Raw genomic sequence first — 25,322 nt, 5'->3', positions numbered from 1 at the left:
TCTGATCAACGTTTTTATGATCATAGCTATAAATGTGTTATTGACATTTAAACTTTCCTGTCCAAACACACTATAATTTATTTTCATGAAAACATTGATCTCCAAAACAAATTTAGGTTTCTAAAGGCAATCAAGCCTAACAAATGTGATTTAATATTCTGTCTGTTAAAGCTGTTTGTTGGCAGAAATGTAACTTATCAACAGGATGTTCCTGAGTTACTTAACGTGAATGAATTGCACCACATGAACTCTTGCATTAACACCACCACAAAATCTTACAATAGCTTCATTGGATTGGATTTGGATTGGATTTGTTTACTGTCACGGGTACCGAGGTACAGTGGAAAGTATTGTTCTGCGGACAGTTCAGACAGATCATTCCATATATGAAAAATAAACATAGGGAATACATAAATAAACAGTGTAAATACATAGGCACAGGCATCGGGTGAAGCATACAGGAGTGCAGTACTACTCAGGATGGCACGGTACCACAGTGGTTAGCACTGTTGCTTCACAGCTCCAGGGTCCCAGGTTCAATTCTCGGCTTGGGTCACTGTCTGTGCAGAGTCTGCACGTTCTCACTGTGTCTGCGTGGGTTTCCTCTGAGTGCTCCAGTTTCTTCCCACAAGTCCCGAAAGATGTGCTGTTAGGTGAATTGGACATTCTGAATTCTCCCTCAGTGTACCCGAACAGACGCGTGGCGTCTAGAGGCTTTTCACAGTAATTTCATTGCAGTGTGAATGTAAGCCTACTTGTGACAATAAAGATTATTATATTATTAAACTCAGTAGAGCAGATGTGTGAAGAGATCAGATCAGTCTTTAAGAGGGTCGTTTAGGAGTCTGGTAACTGCGGGAAAGAAGCTGTTTTTGAACCCGTTAGTGCGTGTTCTCAGACTTTTGTATCTCCTGCCCGATGGAAGAAGTTGGAAGAGTGAATAACCCAGGTGGGTGGAGTCTTTGATTATGCTGCCCACTTTCCCCAAGCAGCGGGAGGTGTAGACAGAGTCACTGGATGGGTTGCAGGTTTGTGTGATGGACTGTGCTGTATTCACGACTCTGAAGTTTCTTACAGTTTTGTGCCGAGCACTTGCCATACTAAGCTATGGTTCAGCCAGATAGGATGCTTTCTATGGTGCATCTGTAAAAGTTAGTAAGAGTCAATGTGGACATGCCAAATTTACTTAGTTTCCTGAGGAAGTATAGGCGCTGTTGTGCTTTCTTGGTTGTAGCGTCGATGTGGGTGGACCAGGACAGATTGTTGGTGATGTGCACGCCTTGGAATTTGAAGCTGTCAACCATCTCCACCTCGGTGCCTTTGATGCAGAGAGGGGTGTGTATGATACTTTGCTTCCTGAAGTCAATGACCAGCTCCTTAGTTTTGCTGAGATTGAGGGAGATATTGTTGTCGTTACATCACTCCACTAGGTTCTCCATCTCTCTGCTGTACTCTGACTCATCGTTGTTCGAGAGCCGACTAACTACAATTGTGTCATCAGCAAACTTGGAAATGGAGTTGGAGCCAAATTTTTCCACACAATTGTGTGTGTATCGGGAATATGCACTTATGTCATTACTTTCAGAATCAGAAATAGTTGAAGATGTGCAAGTTATTAGAGTCCTTGTTCCTAATGTAACACAGTTTTGTTACAGTCTTCTCACTTGTGATAGTATTTTTGAAAATCTTCGTTTTAGCTGTGTAATTCATGTCTGTACTGTTGTACTGGCTGGTACTGGGTGGAGACAACATGGCTCATAGTTGTTGACTAGTGTAAGAATGTGGCAAGAATTTAAATTTCATCTGAAATTTTAGCCCAATGAAAAAGGGATGGAATATTACCACTTGAACAGAGGCTTTTAAAATGTATAATTTCAGAGTAAATTTTATTGGGTTTTTTTAACAAACAATTTTATTGAGATATTTTAGGCATATATATAAAGTGACATTGTACAGTGCAAAAAAAGAGAAGTTGACACAAATTAAACATAGTGCAGAACACGTACGGACCTGCCTCAATATCCCCCTACTCTACTCTACTCTACCCCCACCTTCTGCTGACGCTTACTCCTCTGCGAAGAAGTCAATAAATGGCTGTCACCTTCGGGCGAACTCTAGTAGCGAACCTCTCAAGACGAACTTGACTTTCTCTAGGCCAAGAAAGCTCGCCATGTCCGATAGCCATACCTCAGCCCTCGGGGTGTAAATTTTATTGTTAATTACTGAAAGTTGTTCATTTGAAAGTTTACTGTTATAACTAACATTGAGATTTTAAGAAGTGAGGATCTTGGGTATAGTAACTTTTGGTATTTTTCCATCGAGAGATCAATACTGATTTATGGAGAGAACTGAAGAGTTAATGATGCAGGTGTGGAGCCTTTGTCAGAACTGGGAAATGTTGCAGAGTAACAGCATTTAAAAAGAAACAGAACAAACAGAAGAACATAAGAGGTAGGAGCAGGAGAAGACCACTCGGCTTGTCAAGCCTGCTCTGCCATTCAGTACCATCATGGCTGATCTTGGGCTTGAACTTTGGTTTCTTGCCCACTCCCCATAGCCCTCAATTTCCCGGGAGAACAAATATCTCTATTTCCACCTTAAATATATCCAACAATGAAGCATCCACCACCCTGCGGGGTAGATAATTCCAAATATTTACTCCTCTTTGAGTGAAGAAATGTCGCAGTCCTAAATGATCAACCCATTATCCTGAGACTGTGTCCCCTTCTCCATGTCCCAGCCAGAGGGAAACAACATCTCCAGAGAATAAAGATCCCGTTAACTCAGCCTCTCATTAGGGTGGCATATGGCATAGTGGTTAGCACTGCTACCTACGGCGCTGAGGACTCTGGTTCGAATCTCGGCCTTGGGTCACTGTCCGTGTGGAATTTGCACGTTCTCCCTGTGTCTTCGTGGGTCTCGCCCCCACAACCTCAAAATATACAGGGTAGGTGGACTGGCCATGCTAAGTTTCCCCTTAATTGGAAAAAAGTAATAATAATTGGGTACTCTAAATTTTTTTTTTTTAAACTCAGCCTCTCATCATTGGACAACCCTGTTATCTCAGGGACCAATTTACTGAACCCTTGTTCTACCGCTTCCAATAATATAGAGATAAAAATTACACATAGTATTTCATGTGCTGTCTCACCAAAGCTCCATACAATTCTAGCAAGACTTCTTTTGTTCTTGTATCACCCTACAATGAAGACCAACATAACATTTGCTTCCTAATTGCTTACTGCACTTGCATGTTAATGTTTTGTGTTCTTCGTACAATCATATGGGCAGCACAGTAGCATTGTGGTTAGCACAGTTGCTTCACAGCTCCAGGTTCGATTCCCGGCTGGGTCACTGTCTGTGCAGAGTCTGCACGTTTTCCCTGTGTCTTTGTAGGTTTCCTCCGGGTGCTCTGGTTTCCTCCCAAAGTCCAAAGATGTGCAGGTTAGGTGGATTGGCCATGATAAATTGCTTAGTGTCCAAAAAATGTTAAGTGGGGGTTACTGGGCTACGGGGATAGGGTAGATACGTGGGCTTCAGTAGGGTGCTCTTTGTAAGGACTGGTGTAGACTCAATGGGTCAAAAGGCCTCCTGCACTGCAAATTCTATGATATCCAAGTCTTTCTGAACAGTTACAATTTACAACCAAGTTGGACAAACCAAGCAAATACGCCAACAAGGAGTGGAATTACTGAGCAGAAAATAGGAATTGGCTGAAATGAAGCAACATGAGGCACTAGCAGATGTAATGAGAAAACTTAAAAAACATTGACATGACATGGCTATGTGAATACCTGAGATGATGGTGGGGGAGACTTGATGCAAGTAAAAATAGAAGCTTAAACTAACTAAGCAGGCATTTGGAAGAAAAAAATCATGTTTACAGAGTTTAGTAGTTTCATCACATGCAATTCTGCAGGCGATGTTTTATCCCAAATGTCAGCTTGTTCTTCAATGCCCTCCACCCCTTCCTGAAATAGTGGATAGGGGAATTGAAGTGGAAAATAAGAGCACAGACCGAATGCAGGCATTTGGTTTCCCCAATGTAGAGGTGACTGTAAACTGGGCCAGAAATAATGTACTAAATTAGAGGGAACCACACATAAGTTACTGTCTTCATACGTTTGAGGCTTTTGGACAGTAATGTGAGCAGAGATGAATGGGCAGGTGTTGGAACTCCTGCACTCTCATGGGGAAAGACATCTGGTGATGAAAAGTGAACCATGGCGTTGTTATATGAAGAAGAGTCCCTTTGGAAAATGGGAAGGAGCAGAAGGGAACATTTTGGAAGTGACAAAAATGGGGGAAGATGGTCTTGTTAGAGGCAGAGTTAGGGGCGGGAGTGAAAGGTAAGGACAAAGCAGACCTCTACTAGAATAATAAAGGGGCAAAAGCACTGAAGATGGGATGTGCTCTGTCAAGGTTCCTGTTTAATAATAATAATCTTAATAATCTTTATTGTCACAAGTAGACTTACATTAACACTGCAATGAAGCACAGCTGCCTCACGGCGCTGAGGTCCCAGGTTCGATCCCAGCTCTGGGTCACTGTCCGTGTGGAGTTTGCACATTCTCCCCGTGTTTGCGTGGGTTTCGCCCCCACAACCCAAAAATGTGCAGAGTAGGTGGATTGGCCACGCTAAATTGCCCCTTAATTGGAAAAAATAATTGGGTACTCTAAATTAATTTTTTTAAAATATTTTTTTTTTAAACGCTGCAGTGAAGTTACTGTGAAAAGCCCCTGGTCGCCACATTCTGGTGCCTATTTGGGTATACTGAGGGAGAATTCAAAATGTCCAATTCACTTAACTAGCATGTCTTTCGGGACTTGAGGGAGGAAACCCACGCAGACACTGGGAGAACATGCAGACTCCGCACAGACAGTGACCCAAACCGGGAATCGAACCCAGGTCTTAACCACTGTCCTACCATGCCGCCCCTCACAAAAGTAGAGAGAAATCCTTGGCTGAGGAAAAAGTGCATTTTATAAGTGTGGAGCGAGCTGACCTGCACATTTGCAGCATTGTCTATATTTTTTCCTGGCGTGCAATAGCTGCAGTTTATTTTATTTGGCATTACAAGCAACAACGACTTGCATTTATACAGCCTTTAGTGTTCAGGATGCTTTGCAGCAATAACTATAACAACATTTCATACCAAGCCACATGAAGAGATTTTGGGAAGGGAGAGAGAGTTGGAGAGACTTCGAGGGAATTCCAGGACTTCGGAACCAGGCAACACGCGGCAGGTCTGACTATGTTAGATTGATTAAAATTGGGGATAACACAAGTTGCCAAAATTGGATGAGTGCAGAGATCTCCGAGGCTGGTAGAACTGGAGGAGGTTGCAAAGATGGGGAGGGGTGAGTCTTTAGAGGGATTTAAAATAAGCATTTCTATTGCATTATTATTTGTTTATGTTTTAAAAAGAACAGGCACCCATAATTTTGCTGACAAAGAGCCCTTTATGCATTAAAAACAGAACTATCTATAGCATTAGGTGGAATGCTGCTTCAGAGAGCCAGTGCAGACTTAATGGGCCAAATGGCCTCCTTCTGCACTGTAAAGATTCTCTGATAGCACTTGATTGTTTTCAGGAATGTATTCCCCTTATTAATTGAGTATTTAAAATGCTTAACAGAATATGTACTGCAACAAAAACATGGAGCAAACGTGCAGCTCAGTGAATTAGCATTGTTTATTTTAGTAATTAGAGATGTACTGTTTACAAAAGCTGAACAATTAATAGCCGTTCTCAGTTTATATACTCTGTCTTGTCTGACATTAATGAAAAAGTACCTGTCTAAAAGTGCTTCAGTGCAGGTAATATGATCGTCAGACATGCAACTAGTTCATTATGAAGAAATATGGGTTGACACCCAGGAAGGTAAACCTGTAGTAGCACTTGTTGGCCATATGAGGGGGTTTTATGTCCAAAAGAACTAAATCAGTTGGACTCTTAACCCATCTGACTTTAAAACTACACTGCCACAAATCATAAATGAAAAATATATCCTTACAAAAGATGTTGCATTTTAAGGCAGCACGGTGGCGCAGTGATTAGCACTGCTGCCTCACGGTGCCGAGGTCCCAGGTTCGATCCTGGCTCTGGGTCACTGTCTGTGTGGAGTTTGTACATTCTCCCCGTGTTTTCATGGGTTTCGCCCCCACAGATGTGCAGGGTAGGTGGATTGGCCATGCTAAATTGCCCCTTAATTGGGAAAAAAATAATTGGGCACTCTAAATTTTTTTTAAAAGATGGTGCATTTCTGTTGTCAATTATTGTCAACCATTGATAAAAGACTATTATTTAAAAGTTAAAGTATTCTGGTTACCTGACCGTTGCATCTATTTGTCAAATATTATAATGCAACCATGTTTGGATTTAGCCAGAAGCTAACCAAATAAGATTGAAAGGAGAATTGAGCTTTCTGATATTACAAATCGATTTACTGACCACTAGCTATATCTGCCAAGGATTACAACCTAATAATCATATTCTAATACTGAACCTTAATCGCAGCATTCCTTCGTTAAATTGAAACATTTTCTGTTTTATGTAATGCTTTCTGATCATAGTGCACTGTTTACCTTGTCCTCTGTTCTTGAATCACTTGTACCAGATTTCTTCCATGTGAATTGTGCTTTCTGATTAAACTCCCAAAATTTTTGAAAAATAATTACAATTTAAAACGGCCTTGAAAATGGAAAATGAAAATTTGCCATGAAACCCAAATGATAAACAGGAGAAAAAATAAACTACAAGTTCCATTATCTTCAAAGTGGATGAGCAGCATTCAAAATTAGTCCTAGGAATTTATTTTGCTCATATTTTAATTTTATTTTTTCAACTTCATTAGAATGATAATAGAAACTGGCTTAGTGCACTTAGTTCCTATCAAATTGGGCGATATTTATTTCTTAGGCACCATCACAAAGGGGCAGCACTGTGGCATAGTGGTTAGCACTGCTGCCTCATGGCATCGAGGTCCCAGGTTTGATCCTAGCTCTGGGTCACTGTCCGTGTGGAGTTTGCACATTCTCCCAGTGTCTGTGTGGGTTTCGCCCCAAAACCCAAAGATGTGCAGGGTAGGTAGATTGGCCACGCTAAATTGCCTTAATTGGAAAAAATGAATTGGGTACTCTAAATCCCAATGAGCAGCAATAAGGACATTTCAGTCAGTAATGGTTTCAGAAGCAATTCTATTGCAAGTGATTTGTTCATTGGACAATGATTTTCTCAACATTTGAAATGCATTTTTGTCATAGATATTTTTTGAATTCAAAATATTGGAGACATAGGACTCCTGTTAATGACATACAGCCTTACCCAAAATGATTTTTTTCCTTAAATATGGCTGGAAATGCTGTTAAATAGAATGTTTTTAACAAAACGATGTAGGCATAAGATCAGGTATTTTGTTCTTCTGTTTGAGCTTTAAACTCTGAAGTTTTAATTGAGGACAGAAAAAATAATTTTCAAATCTGGAATATATATTTTAAAGTAGAAGTGCTGAACTGTTTTTAATTAAAATACTGAAAATGCCCAACATTTTTTAAATGTTGTGTGTAATTTTGATAATTACCTCTTATCTGTATGGTACCTTATTTAGTGCACATATGTAAAGTTTAATAGAATAAGCTGTATAACTGCAGTAGTATATTCTGACATTGTAGACAATATGTATTTTGCTACCTTAGAGAATTGTGGCTAGATTGTTCAAAACCAGATAGAAAATATATGCATGGGTAAATCTTCAGTACGTTATCTTTGTATTATGGAGTTTATATTCATGTGAAAAAGGTTACAAAATACACCGACTGTATTATAGGCAACAGGAGCTGATGTAGGAAAGGCCTTGAACCTTGAAATGCAATGATAGTGCATCACCGAGTATAGCTTTGGCTTGCTTTTGTATACATACCTAGGGACCTGTACTGATAGTTTACTTTAGAGATCATTGCCAGCAGCTAGGATTTATATATGATTCCTGTCTAAATCTGTCAAACTGAATTCGGTAAAATTGAAGCAGACATGGAAGATTCTAATCATCTGTTTAGATCAATTAGTCATAATTTTCATAACTTTGTTATTCCTTTCTTTCCTTTCTCCTTAGCCAAGCCCAATCCCAAGTCCAGTTCTGGGGAAAAAGCCAAATGCTACTCAGTCACTGCTTGCCTGGTGCAAAGAAGTGACAAGGAACTACAGAGGAGTGAAAATCACCAATTTCACCACGTCATGGAGAAATGGATTGGCTTTCTGTGCGATTCTGAATCACTTCCGGTCAGACTTAATGTAAGTAATGAAAGTATCTCTCACTAGTATGAAACACCTCACTTGTGTACCATTGGTTTACAGCACTCCTGGTGTGAAATTCAACTTTGCCAGAGGGGGCATAACAGGCAGAAGCAGATTGTCCTCCTGTTATACAACTCAACTAATTGAGGTTGGACCAAATTTGGGTTTCACCCCCACCAAAGTGTTGGCTCCAGTGAGAAAACTGGCGAGAATCCTGCTGATGCTGACAGCGGGAATACTCACTGAATATGGACCCTCTTTAACATAGTTTTTTTTCCCCAGTTGATTCACACTGCGCAAGTGGCCTCGATTCACTGCCTGATCCGCTCACCCCAGGAAAATTTAAACTCTGCAATCGGTTCCTTTTAAAAACCTCCCCAGCACTTGTTCCAAGTCCAGTCCAGGGGCGGGGTAGATAATTTGCTCCTCACATCCCCGTTTCCACTCGCATCCTACGGATCCCAGACTTCACCATCTGACCTGGCAGAACACCCGCCTACACTACTCATCAGCCTTGTTGCAAAACAGATTCGAGCATGACAGGAGTGAGTGTGCACAGCCTACCAGAGTCATGCTTGAGCTGAGGTTCCCCGTGAGGAGAGAGCCCTTGATCTGGCAGGCGAGGTGCAGAACCACAGCTGTGCAGAGGACGAAGTGGGGGCAGAAGGAAAAAGTGAGAACTATCAAGACATGCAGCCATGATGCAAACCTCATGCGAGTTAACTTTCTCCTGTCATTTACCCCCTGTGATGCACTAATGCGGATGGGATTAATGAGTAGGAAGATTTCTGGGCCTCTGACTGAGCTCAGCCCCTGGCCGATGACGTGTTTTGGATTTGGTCATCCCAGAGCTGCTGGAACTGCAGAGGCAAAGTCACAAGCATCAGAAACTGGAGGAGTCCCCATCGCCTTCTCTCCGAGCAGGTGGAGCTGCCACTCCAATGTAACAAGGCCAAAACTACGAGGATGGCATTGACAGTGGAGACTTTGTTGCAGGATGTACACTCCATGGCAGGGGATGCCTGCGCCATTGTTCAACTCATGAGCCCCATGGCATACGTGTCCCATGAGCCCCTCATACATAAGGTGAAGACAAACATCAGGACGCCTGACCTCGGAGGGGCAGAAGTACCTGAGATTTGTCATCCAGCATCTTTGAACTCCATGGTAAGCCCTTTCATTGGCAGATGGTTGAGTGTTCTGTCAGGCAGGAATCTGACATATCGCTTAGGATGAGAGGAGCATTGCTTTGTCCTCAATGCAAGTCATCATAATTCTCTTGCAAAGTCCGGCCAATTACTTTAGCTCCCTACACATGAATGTAGGAACCATCACAAGGATCTCCCGCAGGCACCACATTATTGAATTGATGTCAGACCCTATGGTGGGTGAGCACTTCACTCCCTAGGTTTGGTTGTCCTAGGGAGGTTCTTCTAATTCTCCTCCAATCTCTTCCCGATCAAAGATCTGGCGCTCCTCCATCTCCTCCTGATCCAGCTGCTCATTTTGCTGCAGTGCCTGGTTATGCAGAGCGGAGCAGACGCCCACTGAGTCCTGTAGTGGAGGGCTCTCCCGACCATTCTAGGCACTGGAACCGCATCTTGAGCAATCCAGTTGCCTGGTTGACCAGTGCGCGCATTGACACATGAGTCTAGCTGCAGCAAGTGTGTGTGGCCTCTGCACTGGTGTCATCCACCACCTCCTGAGGGGGTACTCTTTGTTCTTGAGGAGCCATCCCTCCAGCTGCTGCTCTCATTCAAATACGGCTGGGATCTCTGAGCATTTCAAGATGTAACTATCATGGACGCTCCCCAGGAAACAGGTACACACCTCTACGAAGTGCATCGCATGGTCATAGACAAGCTGGATATTTAGGGAGCGGTATCCCTTGTGGTTCATAAATGGTGCCCCATGCCACCATGGAGACTGCAGAGCCACGTAGGTGCAGTCAATGACGCCCTGCAGCTGAGGCATACCTGCTTTGTTGGCGAAGCCCAATGGCCCCTTGCATCCTGGCTCACCTGGTCCCGGTCCAAGTTAATGTACATGTGGGCCCTCGTAAATAGCACATCTCAGACCTCCCTTATGCACTTGTGTACGGCTGACTGGGAGATGCTGCACAGGTAGCCCGTGCTGCCCTGAAACAAGCCACTGGCATAGAGGTTCGGAGCAACAGTAACTTTAAGGGCCACATGCAATGGGTGAGATCCCATTCCATGTGAAGCAAACTCTTAGATCATCTGGCACAGGTGGTCCCCGGGACAGACGCAGACAACTCCGGCACTGACATCTGGAAGTAGGAAGTTTGACGTTGGAATACCCTTCTCCAGGATTGTTTTCTCCTAGGCTGTGCCATCTATGGTCCTGCTCCTGGAAATCAACGGGATGCTATGAGTGCCTCTCCACTTCTCTGCAGGGCGCTGGTCCTGGCCGTATGCAGTGGCATGTCGATGTCGCTGCTACAGGTCGATCACATTCAATAGAATAGCCAACTTTACTGGCTCCATGATTCTTCAAGATCATAAACTGAAAGGAAGAGACCATCAAAGTGAGCGATGACCCTGACCCTCAGCCTTCTTAACATCTGGGACATCCACCATGCCCTGACCCTATTTGAGCACCTTTCCACTAAGCCTCACTCACTTCCCAACACATGACCCTCTCAACTCCACCTGACTGAAGCGCTTCATCACTTGAGAGTCTCAGCGGTCCAGAACCCCCCCCCCCTGACAGTTTAGTGCAGTCAATGGGTCAGCTTTCTAACCTCATGGGGGGCCTAGACAATGCGCCCCATCATCGCCTTGAATGAGGTGATTGATGAGAGACTTCACCATAACACCTTGCACTGAGGGCCACATCTATGACACCTCTCTGTTATGTAGGCATGTGTATGAGCCTTGGGGTTCCTTCAGCTATTTTGATTTACATAAATAACCAAGTAAACTAAATCAGATGAACAGTTGGACAAATTAGAGGGACAGTTTCTTAAAGGAAAACTGCCATAAACAAAATGTGAATCACAAATTAGACTTAAAACATGAAACCAAAATGTGATTAATGGGTTCAAAAATTAGGTTCCAATCAGTATGCTGACTTAATTCGCTAAATGATTTTCTTTTTAAATTTTTTTTTTAAGAGTACCCAATTATTTTTCCAGTTAAGGGGCAATTTAGCATGGCCAACCCCCCCCCCCCCCCCCCTCCCCTTTCCCTACTGTTGGTACAGAGGCGAGTGTATCTGGTCTCTGCAGCGCAAAGTTTAGTGCTCGCACCATTTGTTTTTTGTAGAAATGTGTTGTGAACTCTTTTAATAATCAGAGTATCCAAACCCCCCCCGTACATTGGTACTGAGGGGAGGGTACCCTGTTTCTCCAACACAAAATTAGTGTTTGTAATGTTGGTCTTAAATATGTTTTTTATTGTTTTAATAAAAAGATATGCCAATTCACCTACCCTGCACACCTTTTTGGGTTGTGGGGGGTGACACCCACGCAGACATGGGGAGAATGTACAAATCCATTAATTCGCACAATTGACTCATCAAGCAAGGGTCAGGGAGCTGATCCGGCAACTGGTTTCCCCTCGTGGCAGGCGAGGCACACCTGATTTGTGTGAAGGTTGCAATTAGCAAGTCAACTTCTTCCTTGGAGGGCACTCTCATTCCCCAGCTCACTAGGGCTGAGGATTAAACAAGCCTTCCAACTTGAACAGCCAGCCACCGAGAAACTAACGTCTGACAGCCTGGTCTCCATAACCAGTAAGAAGTCTTACAACACCAGGTTAAAGTCCAACAGGTTTGTTTCAAACACGAGCTTTCGGAGCACGGCTCCTTCTTCAGGTGATTCACCTGAAGAAGGAGCCGTGCTCCGAAAGCTCGTGTTTGAAACAAACCTGTTGGACTTTAACCTGGTGTTGTAAGACTTCTTACTGTGCTCACCCAGTCCAACGCCGGCATCTCCACTCCATAACCAGTGGCCATGAATCTTCCACACAGCTTGTGCTCTCTGGCTTCACCGTTCAGCCTGAAATGGCGGTGGTGGGGAGTTTGCGAGGGTTTGGGGGTGGGGTGGGGGGGGGGGGGGGGGGGGGGGGGGGGGGGGGGGAGTTTGCGAGAGTTGGGGGGGGGGAGTTTGCGAGGGTTGGGGGGGGGGAGTTTGCGAGGGTTGGGGGGGGAGAGTTTGCGAGGGTTGGGGGGGGGAGTTTGCGAGGGTTGGGGGGGGGAGTTTGCGAGGGTTGGGGGGGGGGGAGTTTGCGAGGGTTGGGGGGGGAGTTTGCGAGGGTTGGGGGGGGAGTTTGCGAGGGTTTGGGGGGGGGAGTTTGCGAGGGTTGGGGGGGGGGGTTTGCGAGGGTTGGGGGGGGGAGTTTGCGAGGGTTGGGGGGGGGAGTTTGCGAGGGTTGGGGGGGGAGTTTGCGAGGGTTGGGGGGGGAGTTTGCGAGGGTTGGGGGGGGGGGTTTGCGAGGGTTGGGGGGGGAGTTTGCGAGGGTTGGAGGGGAGGGAGTTTGCGAGGGTTGGAGGGGAGGGAGTTTGCGAGGGTTGGGGGGAGGGAGTTTGCGAGGGTTGGGGGGAGGGAGTTTGCGAGGGTTGGGGGGGGGGAGTTTGCGAGGTTTGGGGGGGAGTTTGCGAGGGTTGAGGGGGAGTTTGCGAGGGTTGGGGGGGGAGTTTGCGAGGGTTGGGGGGGAGTTTGCGAGGGTTGGGGGGGGAGTTTGCGAGGGTTGGGGGGGAGTTTGCGAGGGTTGAGGGGGAGTTTGCGAGGGTTGGGGGGGGAGTTTGCGAGGGTTGGGGGGGAGTTTGCGAGGGTTGGGGGAGGGAGTTTGCGAGGGTTGGGGGGAGTTTGCGAGGGTTGGGGGGGGGGGAGTTTGCGAGGGTTGGGGGGAGAGTTTGCGAGGGTTGGGGGGAGAGTTTGCGAGGGTTGGGGGTAGTTTGCGAGGGTTGGGGGGAGGGAGTTTGCGAGGGTTGGGGGGAGGGAGTTTGCGAGGGTTGGGGGGAGGGAGTTTGCGAGGGTTGGGGGGGAGGGAGTTTGCGAGGGTTGGGGGGGAGTTTGCGAGGGTTGGGGGGGGAGTTTGCGAGGGTTGGGGGGGAGTTTGCGAGGGTTGGGGGGGAGTTTGCGAGGGTTGGGGGAGGGAGTTTGCAAGGGTTGGGGGGAGGGAGTTTGCGAGGGTTGGGGGGAGGGAGTTTGCGAGGGTTGGGGGGGAGTTTGCGAGGGTTGGGGGGGAGTTTGCGAGTGTTGGGGGGAGTTTGTGAGGGTTGGGGGGGGAGTTTGCGAGGGGTGGGGGCGAGGGAGTTTGCGAGGGTTGGGGGCGAGGGAGTTTGCGAGGGTTGGGGGCGAGGGAGTTTGCGAGGGTTGGGGGGGGAGTTTGCGAGGGTTGGGGGGGGAGTTTGCGAGGGTTGGGGGGGTAGTTTGCGAGGGTTGGGGGGGTAGTTTGCGAGGGTTGGGGGGTGTTTGCGAGGGTTGGGGGGGAGTTTGCGAGGGTTGGGGGGGAGTTTGCGAGGGTTGGGGGGGAGAGTTTGCGAGGGTTGGGGGGAGTTTGCGAGGGTTGGGGGGGGGGAGTTGGGGAGGGGTGTTCGGGGGTATTAATTCTCACTGCAATCATCCACCCCCTGCGTAAGGGTCTTAAGGCCTCAAGAAGCTGGGAAACACCCCTTGTCAAAGTCCCTCACTCTGCCCATTCAGCCTCAAGAACCTTACAGTCGCCCCTTGTGCTGACGCTGCGAATTGATCTGCTCCATTCCACTTTCCAGCTGCCACTCGGGAGGGCCAACCCTCAGCGGCGATATCACCACAAGCCCAGCAAGGACACAGGAAGCGCTGCCTGTAAACCAGCCGCCAGACCCCTTGACATCTAGAGGCTTACAGCCACGAAGGGCTGTTAAGGCCTGCGAGCGACACCGCCCTCCAAATGCCGAGATGAACCCCCCAGCCCTGAGTTGAACCTATCTGGGTCCCCCGCATTCTCTCTGCTACCCTTCTGCGACTGGCATGCTGGAGGGTGATGGCGACCTGAGCACTCATCTCGAATATCGCCTTCGGAGGTGAAGTTGCCAGGTTCACATTTCTATACAGCTGTTGTAAATTGCTGTCGACCAATGGATATTCACTGAGTGGGGAACACCCAGAGGGGAGGCTCATTAATACTATAATGTATTGAAATTAGGTTCCTGGCCTTCCGTGGTGGATTTGTCATCACGCCACTGGCGAGGGGCTGGAAAATGGAAATCGCGGTCTCGCCAGGGAGAATCGCATTTCCGACTGTTGCTGCATTTTCCGCCCGCATAGCCGTTCTCACTGACAGCTAACGCAGTCTCAAAACCTCCCCCGTGTCTCTTCTCCCTTCCTCCTCCCCGTAAAATGATTGCCCTTTTACTGAAGGGAGAGAAGCCCTGTCTTATATTTTTTTTAAAGAAATTTAGAATACCCAATTCTTTTTTATTTCCAAATGGAGAAGCAATTTAGCGTGGCCAATCCACCTACCCTGCACATGGTTTGGGTTGTGGGGGCGAAACCCACACAAACATGGGGAGAATGTTCAAACTCCACACGGACAGTGACCCAGAGCCAGGATCGAACCTGTGCTCTCTGCGCCATGAGACAGCAGTGCTAACCCACTGCGCCACCATGCCGCCCTGAGGGAGAGAAGCCCTGTCATTCAAACTTATTTTTTCTCATTTGTATTACTAAAACAACATTGGATAGTCTTCAGAAAATTTACAAATAAAATGTTGGCACTGAAATGAATAAGACACACAAGCTTTACCCTCTGCGCTGACAGCAAAGGATTACTGCATGTTAAATGTGTTTAAAAAGGCTAGCCTCTGGTTTTCGTCTCTTCACTTCACTGCTAGATGGAAATGCTTTGGGGAAAAACTGTGATTTTGTGGTTAGTTTTATTTTCCACTCTGCTTGTTTTGTTGATTGCTTTACAATGGAATCACCACTTGCTATATAATGTCATTATTGTTATGAATATTTTCATGTTGTATACGTTGCTTCATTTAAAGTGAGCACTAAATATCCTCTGCTTTCTTGTCCTCTCCTCTCTTTCCCCCACCCCCCGCCAACACCCTCGCCCCAGTGACTACAAATCTCTGAATCCTCAGGATATTAAAGAAAACAACAAAAAGGTAAGAACCGCCACAGAAAATGACATGTCTGCAATTTTGGTTTCACCAGTGCTCTTTTAGTAATCCCTGGAAGGTGAGGTTGTTTTGTAAGGTTATAATTGCTGCTCGCAGAAGGTAATCTCCCCTGCAGTTTTATCTGATGCATTATCGACTCCTGTTTGCATTGGTCACAAACGTTTTAAATCTTCTGGAAGAAAGTCTCTGTAATACAGATATACCTTGCTGTGGCTTTCATCCATGTATTATGGAGCAGATTTTTTTTAAAGGTGAGGAAGAGTTTTAACAGAAACCTTCATCTGTTCATTCCATTGCCGATTTCTATAAATTTTATTCGTGCCTTGAGTCATTAATATATAACTGAGTTTTGAGAGCTGTCTTAAACGGATTTTACCCTTTGTGCAGCTCATTTCTTCGTTCTGCTTTGGCCTCTTGTTTGAGAGCCACATTAAGCATCTTGGTTGCTTCCTGCAGGTTTATTTCCTGTCTTCTCACAGTTCTGACTGATAACCCCTACTGCCCTTGTTTGGAATGAATGCAAAATGGAGAACAATGCCTGCGTATAGTAACCATGCAAATGCATAAAGTTTCTGACATTTCCTCCTCCTAACCAATTAACACAACAACTCAAAATGAATGAATGCTTTCTTTGAGGCCAGAGTCTTTCTCCCTCCTCCCCATTTACCAGTTAAAATGAAGTTGCAGGTGATCGTTGCAAGGGCAGTAAAGGTTAAATTGAAGGAATGACTCTGTTATGTGATGGGCAATGCCAGGTCAGATCATAACCTCAGTGCTTCAGTTCATTGAAATTTAGAAGCAAATATATTTTAAAATAATGACTCAAACAGATACATATCAATTACAAAATAAATTGTGTTTCATAAATCTTAATAGCAGTTTCTCACAACCAGTTATTAAAACCACATGAATGTACTGGCAATCTGATTTCTGCCTGATATGTTAGTGCATTGTGTATTGAGAAATATTTAGAGTTTTGCCAGTGGTGCTGTTGTTGTTGATGGACAGCATTGATGTCTGTCAATCAACCTGTCATTGCTATATTAGAGCATTAGTTTTGCAGAGGAGAATGTAAAGCTATTGTGTCCATTCTTTCATGATTTTCAGGAATTAGGGGCATGGAAACAATTCAAATAAATAATGCAAATTGAAACAGACAACTCTTATTACATTGCTAAATATTTATGTTGACCCTCAGTGATTAAAATTCCATTTTGTTCCCTGAACATATACAAGTTTACTATGTAGCACATCATAAATTAGAGGACAAAAATGTGAACACTTGTAGTTTTCACTGCCTTTAGTAAGTTGTTTTTTTTCCCCACTCAGAATTTAAATATGGCCTTGACTTTTAATATGATATTTGGATTATTTATTTCCATTATTTTTTTAATGTTGAAAAATTTCAATTAATTTATTGCTCTGCTTTTCCCCCCAAAGAATGTTATCCTAAAGAGGAATTTCCCCACCTGACACATTGGGTGGTGAGAATAAAAAACATACATGCAGCTATTATATTACAAAATACACCAGTTGAGAAAGCAGTATGGATAATATGAATATTAGTTCTGGTTTTACCTAGAAAAGTGGTCTTAAAAGTTGAAGAAAATTATTCCATTGAAACCAGTTTACTCTATGTACCAAGAACTCCTTCACTCCATACTCAACCACCTGATAAATAAATTATCAGAATGTGATTGCTACTATAAGAGTTATAGAATCATAAATGGTTACACCACAGAAGAAGGCTATTCATTCTGTCATGTTCATGCCAGCTCTCTGCAAGAGCATCTCAGCGAGTCCCACCTCCTATCATTTCCTTGTATCCTTGAATTTCTTTCTCTTCAGATACTGATCCAATTCCCCTTTGAAAACTATGATTGAATATATCTCCACCATGCTGTCAGGTAGTGCATTCCAGATCCCTAACCATTTGCTGCTTGGGAAAGTTTTTCTTCACATAGGCTTTGGTTCGTTTGTCATTCACTTTATATCGGCCTAACCTCTCCTTTTTTTAGAGTACCCAATTATTTTTTCCCCCCCCCAATTAAGGGGCAATTTAGCATGGCCGATCCACCTAAGGTGCACATCTTTGGGTTGTGGGGGTGAAACACACGCAGACACGGGGAGAATGTGCAAACTCCACACAGACACAGTAACCCAGGGCATGGATTTGATCCTGGGTCCTCAGTGCTGTAGTCCAGTGCCATCCACTGCGCCACATGCAGCCCCTAATCTTTCCTTTTACTACCTTTTGGATTTTCTTTTATGTTAGCTGCCAGCCTCTTTTCACACACCCTTTGCTTCTTTTATTTATTTTTTCACTTCCCTTCTAACTTTTTATATTCAACCTTGCAAATATGAAGATTGCATAAATTTAGAATCTAATGCTTTAAGTTTCACTGCTTGCTTAATTGTGAATCATCAAATTACTGGAAAGATGGGGGCGGGACGTGGCACAGTGGTTAGCATTGCTGCCTATGGCGCTGAGGACCCGGGTTCGAATCCCGGCCCTGGGTCACTGTCCGTATGGAGTTTGCACATTCTCCCCGTGTCTGCGTGGGTTTCACCTCCACAACCCAAAAATGTGCAGCGTAGGTGGATTGGCCACGTTAAATTGCCCTTAATTGGAAAAAAAATAATTGGGTACTCTAAATTTTGAAAAAAAAAATTACTGGAAAGATTCTTGGAAGCAAAATGTCAGTGCATCATATAGCTTACAGATGATCCAATTGTTGCAAAATATTGTACGTGTAGTATTACCTTTGAATTCATTAGTTTTGTTTTGATTAGTATTATAATTTTTTGAATATTTAATTGGGCCAAGGGTTTGGGTTGTCCACAGGTAAGGGCTAGCAGAAGATATTCTGTCATAATCTAATAATAATAATAAGCGCTTATTGTCACAATAGGCTTCAATGAAGTTATTGTGAAAAGCCCCTAGTCGCCACATTCCTGCGCCTGTTTGGGGAGGCCGGTACGGGAATTGAACCCGCGCTGCTGGCCTTGTTCTGCATTACAAACCAGCTGTTTAGCCCACTGTGCTAAACCACTTGGGGGAAATAAATCTGTTAACATTTTCATAATTAAGCAAAAAGACTGGACAATTAAGCAGAAGTGAACAAGCTATTAAAGCTAATAGCTACAAACCTTGTGATCACAAAATCGTGACCAGCCACTTTTGAGATGAACCAGAATCATTTTTGTAGCATCCAGGTTCGAAACTGCCAACTGCAAAGCCAAGATTGACCTCAGTAGTATCTAGATTATATTCATCACTAGACCAGTTAATCCAAGTTTTTTTATTAATTAGACTTGAGTTGAAAGATTTTGAAAGAAAAGAAAACGAATGTGTTAGCACAAATCTGTCTTGGGCTGTAACTGGTTATAGTATAGTAAATTATTGGGAATGCCAATAGTTATGATAGGTATGTTCAAAACATTTACAGGGTTATGGAAGTGATTGCAAAATAATCTAATTTAAATTGTTCAGCAGACTGCGTATGAGAGCAAAATGCAGATAATCTGGTAAATTTGACTTTCTGTCATTCACTGATTTTTTTTTTTAATTCACCCCGCTACTACTTCTCATTTCAGTTGCGTTTTAGCTACTGGAAGAGTAATTTGGGTGCAGCTCACGAGTCACTCAACTGGGCTACTTTCCATTCCCTCAGCTTCTCTACTCTAGGATTGCCATGTAGCCACCTGTACTGAATCTGTTCACGATCCTTTGGCATTCCATTTGACTGATGATAGTGTGGAAATGCTGAACTCTCCAATCATTTACAAAGCACTGATTCTTCACGTGAACTGAGGCCGGTTGTCACTCATCATGATGTAAGGAATGCCATAAACAACTGGTGCGCTTTCAGGCATTCTGCAATCTCACTGGTGGTCATTGGTGTCAACATGTCTAACATGTAGTCAATGGTGATGAGATAGTCAGTTACAAAGACTGTACCTTATGAAACACTGCAAACCTCTTCTGATATTTAGAGGGTTACCAGCCCAAGCTTTTGACTTTTTTCAGCTGAAAAGCATGTATTTTGTTTAGTGTCTTCTATTTGGAACTGCACAGCTTCTTTGTTCCCATTGGATTGCGGCTCTCAGTTTAGTATTCTCTCTTGGAGTAGGCGTTCTGTCCTAGCCTTAACTTTATATTTGATGGCTTCACTTTTGGGTCATCATCTTGAGAAACTCCACACAAATCTGCGAAGTTCATGATGTAGCGTGTAGCATCAGTATCTGACACTTGATGCTCTCCTTCTACAGTCATCATTCCAATAGTTACAAACTGTTGTTTCTCTTGAGACTTGAGGGTGCCAATCTATTTTATTTAAATTATTTGTTGTGGCTAGGCCAGTGTTTAGAAGTGTTTAACCTGTTCTACGGTGTCAAGTGATTTGTCAGGTTCATCACCCGACACCTCCCCACCATCTTTATTGACTTGCTTTTCTTCTTTCCAGCAAAATATCTGTGTTCAAAATAATTCAGCTTCCTGCAGCCAGAGTACTGCTTTCCCCAAACTGGATGTGATTCCTTTTCTTTTGTGTAATGTTCTCCATAATATTTACATCCAGTACTCTGGCCTTGATCTTTCAAGGCCATTCTGCAAATAGTTCCTCCTCTCCATTGTTTCGTGCTTGGGAGACCTGAATTGCCTTTCAGCAGAGTGTAAAGCCTCACCAGTTCTCCCACCATTCCTGCTCCTCGATGGAGGTCTTGGTGTGGTAAACCTTGTAGCACTCTTTCTCCACCACTAATAACAGAGTTGCTACTCTTATTAGTTCAGGTTTCTTGATTACCTCTATGGCAATTTCATAGTTTTACCATTGAAACGGTAAGAATTTCCAATTTTTTTTCAAATCTGACTTCATTTCCATAGGATAAGTACTGGAATAGTGAAAACCATGCTTTTATTTTTAATTTAGAGGACCCAATTCTATTTTCTTCCCAATTAAGGAGCAATTTAGCATGGCCAATCCACCTAGCCTGCACATCTTTGGGTTGTGGGGTGAGACTCACACAGACATGGAGAGAATGTGCAAACTCCACATGGACAGTGACTTGGGGTGGGATCAAACCCAGGTCCTCAGCGGAAGTCAAAACCATGCTGACTAATCCATTTGTATTGTACAAAGTTGCTGACTGAAGTTTTAATGATTCTCTGTTGGCTATCTTGCAGCTATTAAAAATCCAACAAATGTCAAGTGGTGGATAAAATGGCTTCTGCACCCCGTGCCTTTATGCACCAAGGATTTATTTATAAATGTTTTTTTATTGAGTTTTCATATTTTATATATGACAAATTACAAGTTATTAGAGAGAGAGAAAAAAAAAGGAAAACACAAAAATTTAACATGAATATTTACAGGTAAGCATCTTCATTACAATACTTGTGGCCGCCCCCTTTAGCCAGCATACATATTTTACTTTCCCCAATATGGCCGAGGCACATGTTTATAGGCATTTATTTATAGTTTGGTTTTGGGCCTTGGCTTGCCATCAAACCCCCATACCGAGCCCGTAGCCCCCCCCCCCCCCCCCCCCCCCCCCCCCCCCCCCCAACCGGCTACCTTCCCCCGATTCCCGTCCATTTTCCCCTGGTTCTTGGCCACCCGACTATTCTTCCTCATGTACGTTGGCCACAAACAGGTCCCGGAACAGTTGCATGAATGGCTCCCACGTTCTATGGAAGCCGTCGTCCGACCCTCGGATGGCGAATTTGATTTTCTCCATTTGGAGAGATTCCGAGAGGTCGGACAGCCAGTCAGCAGCTCTGGGTGGTGCTGCTGACCGCCAGCCAAACAGGATTCTACGGCGGGCAATCAGGGAGGCAAAGGCAAGGGCGTCCGCCCTCCTCCCCAGGAATAGATCTGGCTGGTCTGAAGACCGCCACTATCGGGCATGGCTCCACCCTCACCCCCACCACTTTGGGCATAGCCTCGAAGAAGGCTGTCCAGTACTCCACAAGTCTGGGGCAAGACCAGAACATGTGGGCGTGGTTGGCCGGGCCTCTTTGGCACCGCTCACATTTGTCCTCCACCTCCGGGAAGAACCTACTCATACGGTTTCTCGTTAAGTGGGCTCTATGTACCACTTTTAGTTGCGTCAGGCTGAGCCTTGCGCACGTGGAGGTGGAGTTGACCCTATGCAGTGCTTCGCTCCAGAGTCCCCACCCTATCTCCATCCCCAGGTCGTCCTCCCATTTCCTTCTTGTTGCGTCCAGTACGGTGTCGTCCCTATCTACCAGTCGGTCATACATGTCACTACAGTTCCCTTTCTCTAGGATACTTGCGTCCAGTAGGTCTTCCAATAGTGTCTGTCGTGGCGGTTGTGGGTACGTCCTTGTCTCCTTTCGTAGGAAGTTTTTGAGCTGCAGGTACCGTAGCTCGTTCCCCCCAGCTAGCTGAAATTTCTCTGTCAGTTCGTCCAGTGTTGCGATCCTGTCGTCCGTGTATAGGTCCCTGACTGTCAGTGTCCCCCCGTCCTGCCTCCACCTTTTGAAGGTGGCGTCGGTCAGTGCTGGTTTGAACCTATGGTTGTTGCAGATGGGAGCCTTGTCCGACATTTTGTACAGGCCAAATTGCTTCCGCAGTTGGTTCCAGGATTGGAGGGTGGCTGTCACCACTGGGCTGGTGGAGTGTTTTTTGGGTGGGGATGGGAGTGCTGCCGTGGCGAGGGCCCGGAGGGAGGTTCCCATGCAGGAGGCCTCCTCCGCACGCACCCACTCGGCTTCTAGCTCCTGGATCCATCCCCTTACTCGCTCGGCTGTTGCCGCCCAGTGGTAGAATTGTAGATTCGGGAGGGCTAGCCCCCCCCTGGATTTTGTTTTTTTTGTATGACCTTCTTTGGGATCCTAGCATTTTTACCCCCCCATACGAACGCCATGATATGTTTGTCCAGCGCTTTGAAAAAGGCCTTGGGGATGTAGTTTATGCACCAAGGATGATATCAGGGATCACATGGCTATGCTAAGCCTATGGCCACATTGTAAAAAGACATTCCCACAAACACAAACCGTAGATATCAATTTAAAAATGCCGTGCAAAAATTGCCATGGACCACAGCTAATGCTCTGCTATTTTATTATATACAAAGTCAAAACCATGATGTGTTTTGATAAACTGCTCCTTCTCTCCACATTACTTAGTTCTATCAAAGACCTTTGTTACGATCCTGGATGAGAACCCAACTATTTGCAATTTGTAAACATGTTACTGCACCACAGGAGTGATAACACTGACCCAGAGGTATATATTATGTTAAAACAAATTTTCATCACATAATAAACCACATTAAAACAGAGAAATAGCCTTACAGTTCAAAGTTACCACAGTTCTTAAGTGAAAGAAGAAACTAACTTCCTAAACCGGCCACTATATTCCAATTAAGCACACCACAATATAGTTCAAATACCACTCATGAATACAGTTAACAACCAGGTTTTTTTACTTGCTTTTCTCAGTACAGGATCTTTGGAGAGAGAACCTTTCGGAACCAAAACTGTAACATCTCTGTTCAGATTAAAATCCTAGGAAGAATTACATTTTTCAGACAGACCTGGCTCCTCCCATTAACTAGATCATCTGTCTGTGTGGGTCTCACCCCCACAACCCAAAAAGATGTGCAGGGTAGGTGAATCGGCCTCGCTAAATTAACCTTTTATTGGAAAATAAAGAATTTAGTATGCTAAATTTATTTTTTTAAACTACATCATCTGTACTCAAAGCATGAGGCATTCTTTTGACACTTCTTACAAGATGTCCATTGACCAAACACACTACCCCTCAAATTATCTACACCCCAGGGATCATAGAATCATAGAATTTACAGTGCAGAAGGAGGCCATTCTGCCCATTGAGTCTGCACTGGTCCTTGGAAAAAGCATCCTACTTAAGACCATGCCTACACGCTATTCCCGTAACCCAGCAGCACCACCCAACCTTTTGGACACTAAGGGGCAATTTAGCATGGCCAATCCACTTAACCGGCACATCTTTGGACTGTGGAAGAAAACCAGAGCAGCCGGAGAAAAACCACGCAGACACGGGGAGAAAGTGCAAACTCCACATAGACAGTCATCCAAGGGCAGAATTGGACCTGGGACCCTGGAGCTGTGAGGCAGCAGTGCTAACCATTATGCCACCGTGCTGCCCTTCAATCATAAACAGCACTTCATTAGATAGCTATCTGTAAACAAGTAAATGGTTCTCAAGATCCATAGAACAATTACCTCATTTTTATGACACCTTAATCACTGCTCTAGCTGTCATACTGTCTCTATACATCTTAGCCCAGGTTTTAATAACATTGCTGCAAAATATTTTAAATATGACTGTCTTCCATTCATCACACCATTTTAGCACAATATTTAAAGCACTTATTTAATATGATCCCAACGAAAAGGACAAACATTTAGTACAGCAGCAAAAGGTATGATTCCAAATGGTTTGCTTTGGAGCTGCACATATCCACATAATGGTTATGCTACAGATCGATTAGGTTTCTAATCTCCATTCCAGTCAGCCCAACATCTCCAAGTAGCTAACATAATCTTTCTTAGTTGCTTAATTTCCCATTCAATGAGCCACATAAGGAGATATTAGTGCAGATAACCAAACACTTGGTCAAAGAGGTGGGTTTTAAGAAGTGACTTAAAGGAGGAAAGTGAGGTAGAAGGAATTCCAGAATTTCTAGCCTATACAGTTGAAGGTCCAGTCATTAATGCTGGAGTGATTAAAATTGGATGCACTCGGGTTGCCTGAATTTGAGGAGTGCAGAGAGTTATAGGGCTGGAGGAGATCAGAGATTGGGAGGGATAGGGCCATGGTGGGATTGAAAGCAAGGATGATAATTTTAACATCAAGGCATTTCTTAGCTGGGAGCCAGTGTAGGTCAGTGAGTAAACGGGTGGTGGGTGAATGGGCTTTAGTGCAAATGAGGAGATATGAGCATTTTGGATGATCTCAAGTTCAGGATTGTTTTTCGTGGAACAGCGGAGCCTGAGAGGTGACTTAATCCAGAATTACAGAATTGTTATGGTGCAGGAGGCCATTTGGCCCATCATGTTGCTCCGGCTTCCAAATGAGCTTTGACTTTGTGCCCTTTCCCTGCACGTTGTTTGTATTCAAATTGTCATCTAGTACCATCCTGAATCCCTGGATTGAACTTGTCTCCACTACACTTCCAGGCAGTGAATTCCAGACCCAAACTACTCATTGTGTGAAAAACCTTTTTTCTTCACATCACATTTGCTTCCTTTGCATCTGTGCCATCTCGTTATTGATCCTTTTACGAGCAGGAACAGTTTCTCCCGATTTGCTCTGTCCATCCCCTCATGATTTTGAATTGAGGTGTACAAGATTATGAGGGACCTAGAATGAGCAGACAGGAAAGACATGTTTCCCCCAGCAGAAAGGTAGTTTACCAGGGGGCACAGCTTTAAGGTAATTGGTAGAAAGATTGTTGGGGGAATGAGGAAAAAGCTTCTTCAGCTAAATGGTGACTGGTGACTGAAATTCGCTGCCTGTTTTGGTGTTCGAGGCAGAAACCATTGACTAATCAGCATGGTTAGCACAGTGGTTAGCACAGTTGCTTCACAGCTCCAGAATTCCAGGATCGATTCCTGCTTGGGTCACTGACTGTGCGGAGTCTGCACGTTCTCCCTGTGTCTGCGTGGGTTTCCTCCGGGTGCTCCGGTTTCCTCCCACAGTCGAAAGATGTGCAAGTTAGGTGGATTGGCCATGCTAAATTGCCCTTTGTGTCCAAAAAGGTTAGGTTGTGTTACGGGGATAAAGGGGATAGGGTGGAGGTGTAGGGTTGAAGTGGGCTGCTCTTTCCGAGGGCCATTGCAGACTTGATGGGCTGAATGGCTTTCTTCTGCACTGT

At 44.6% G+C, this 25,322-nt stretch overlaps 1 protein-coding gene across 1 annotated transcript in view; it reads left to right on the top strand.

The window, feature by feature from the left end:
* ehbp1 (EH domain binding protein 1) overlaps positions 1-25,322 on the top strand; it is a 481,622-nt gene that overhangs the window by 264,224 nt on the left and 192,076 nt on the right. The window contains 2 exon segments of the mRNA XM_038807817.1: positions 8,116-8,294; positions 15,368-15,416. Coding sequence (XP_038663745.1) covers positions 8,116-8,294; positions 15,368-15,416 — 228 coding nt within the window.

The sequence above is a fragment of the Scyliorhinus canicula genome, chromosome 1 (genome assembly GCF_902713615.1).
Source record: "Scyliorhinus canicula chromosome 1, sScyCan1.1, whole genome shotgun sequence".
NCBI lineage: Eukaryota > Metazoa > Chordata > Chondrichthyes > Carcharhiniformes > Scyliorhinidae > Scyliorhinus > Scyliorhinus canicula.
Note: the sequence above shows the minus strand (reverse complement) of the source record. Positions and strands in the feature narration are given on the sequence as shown.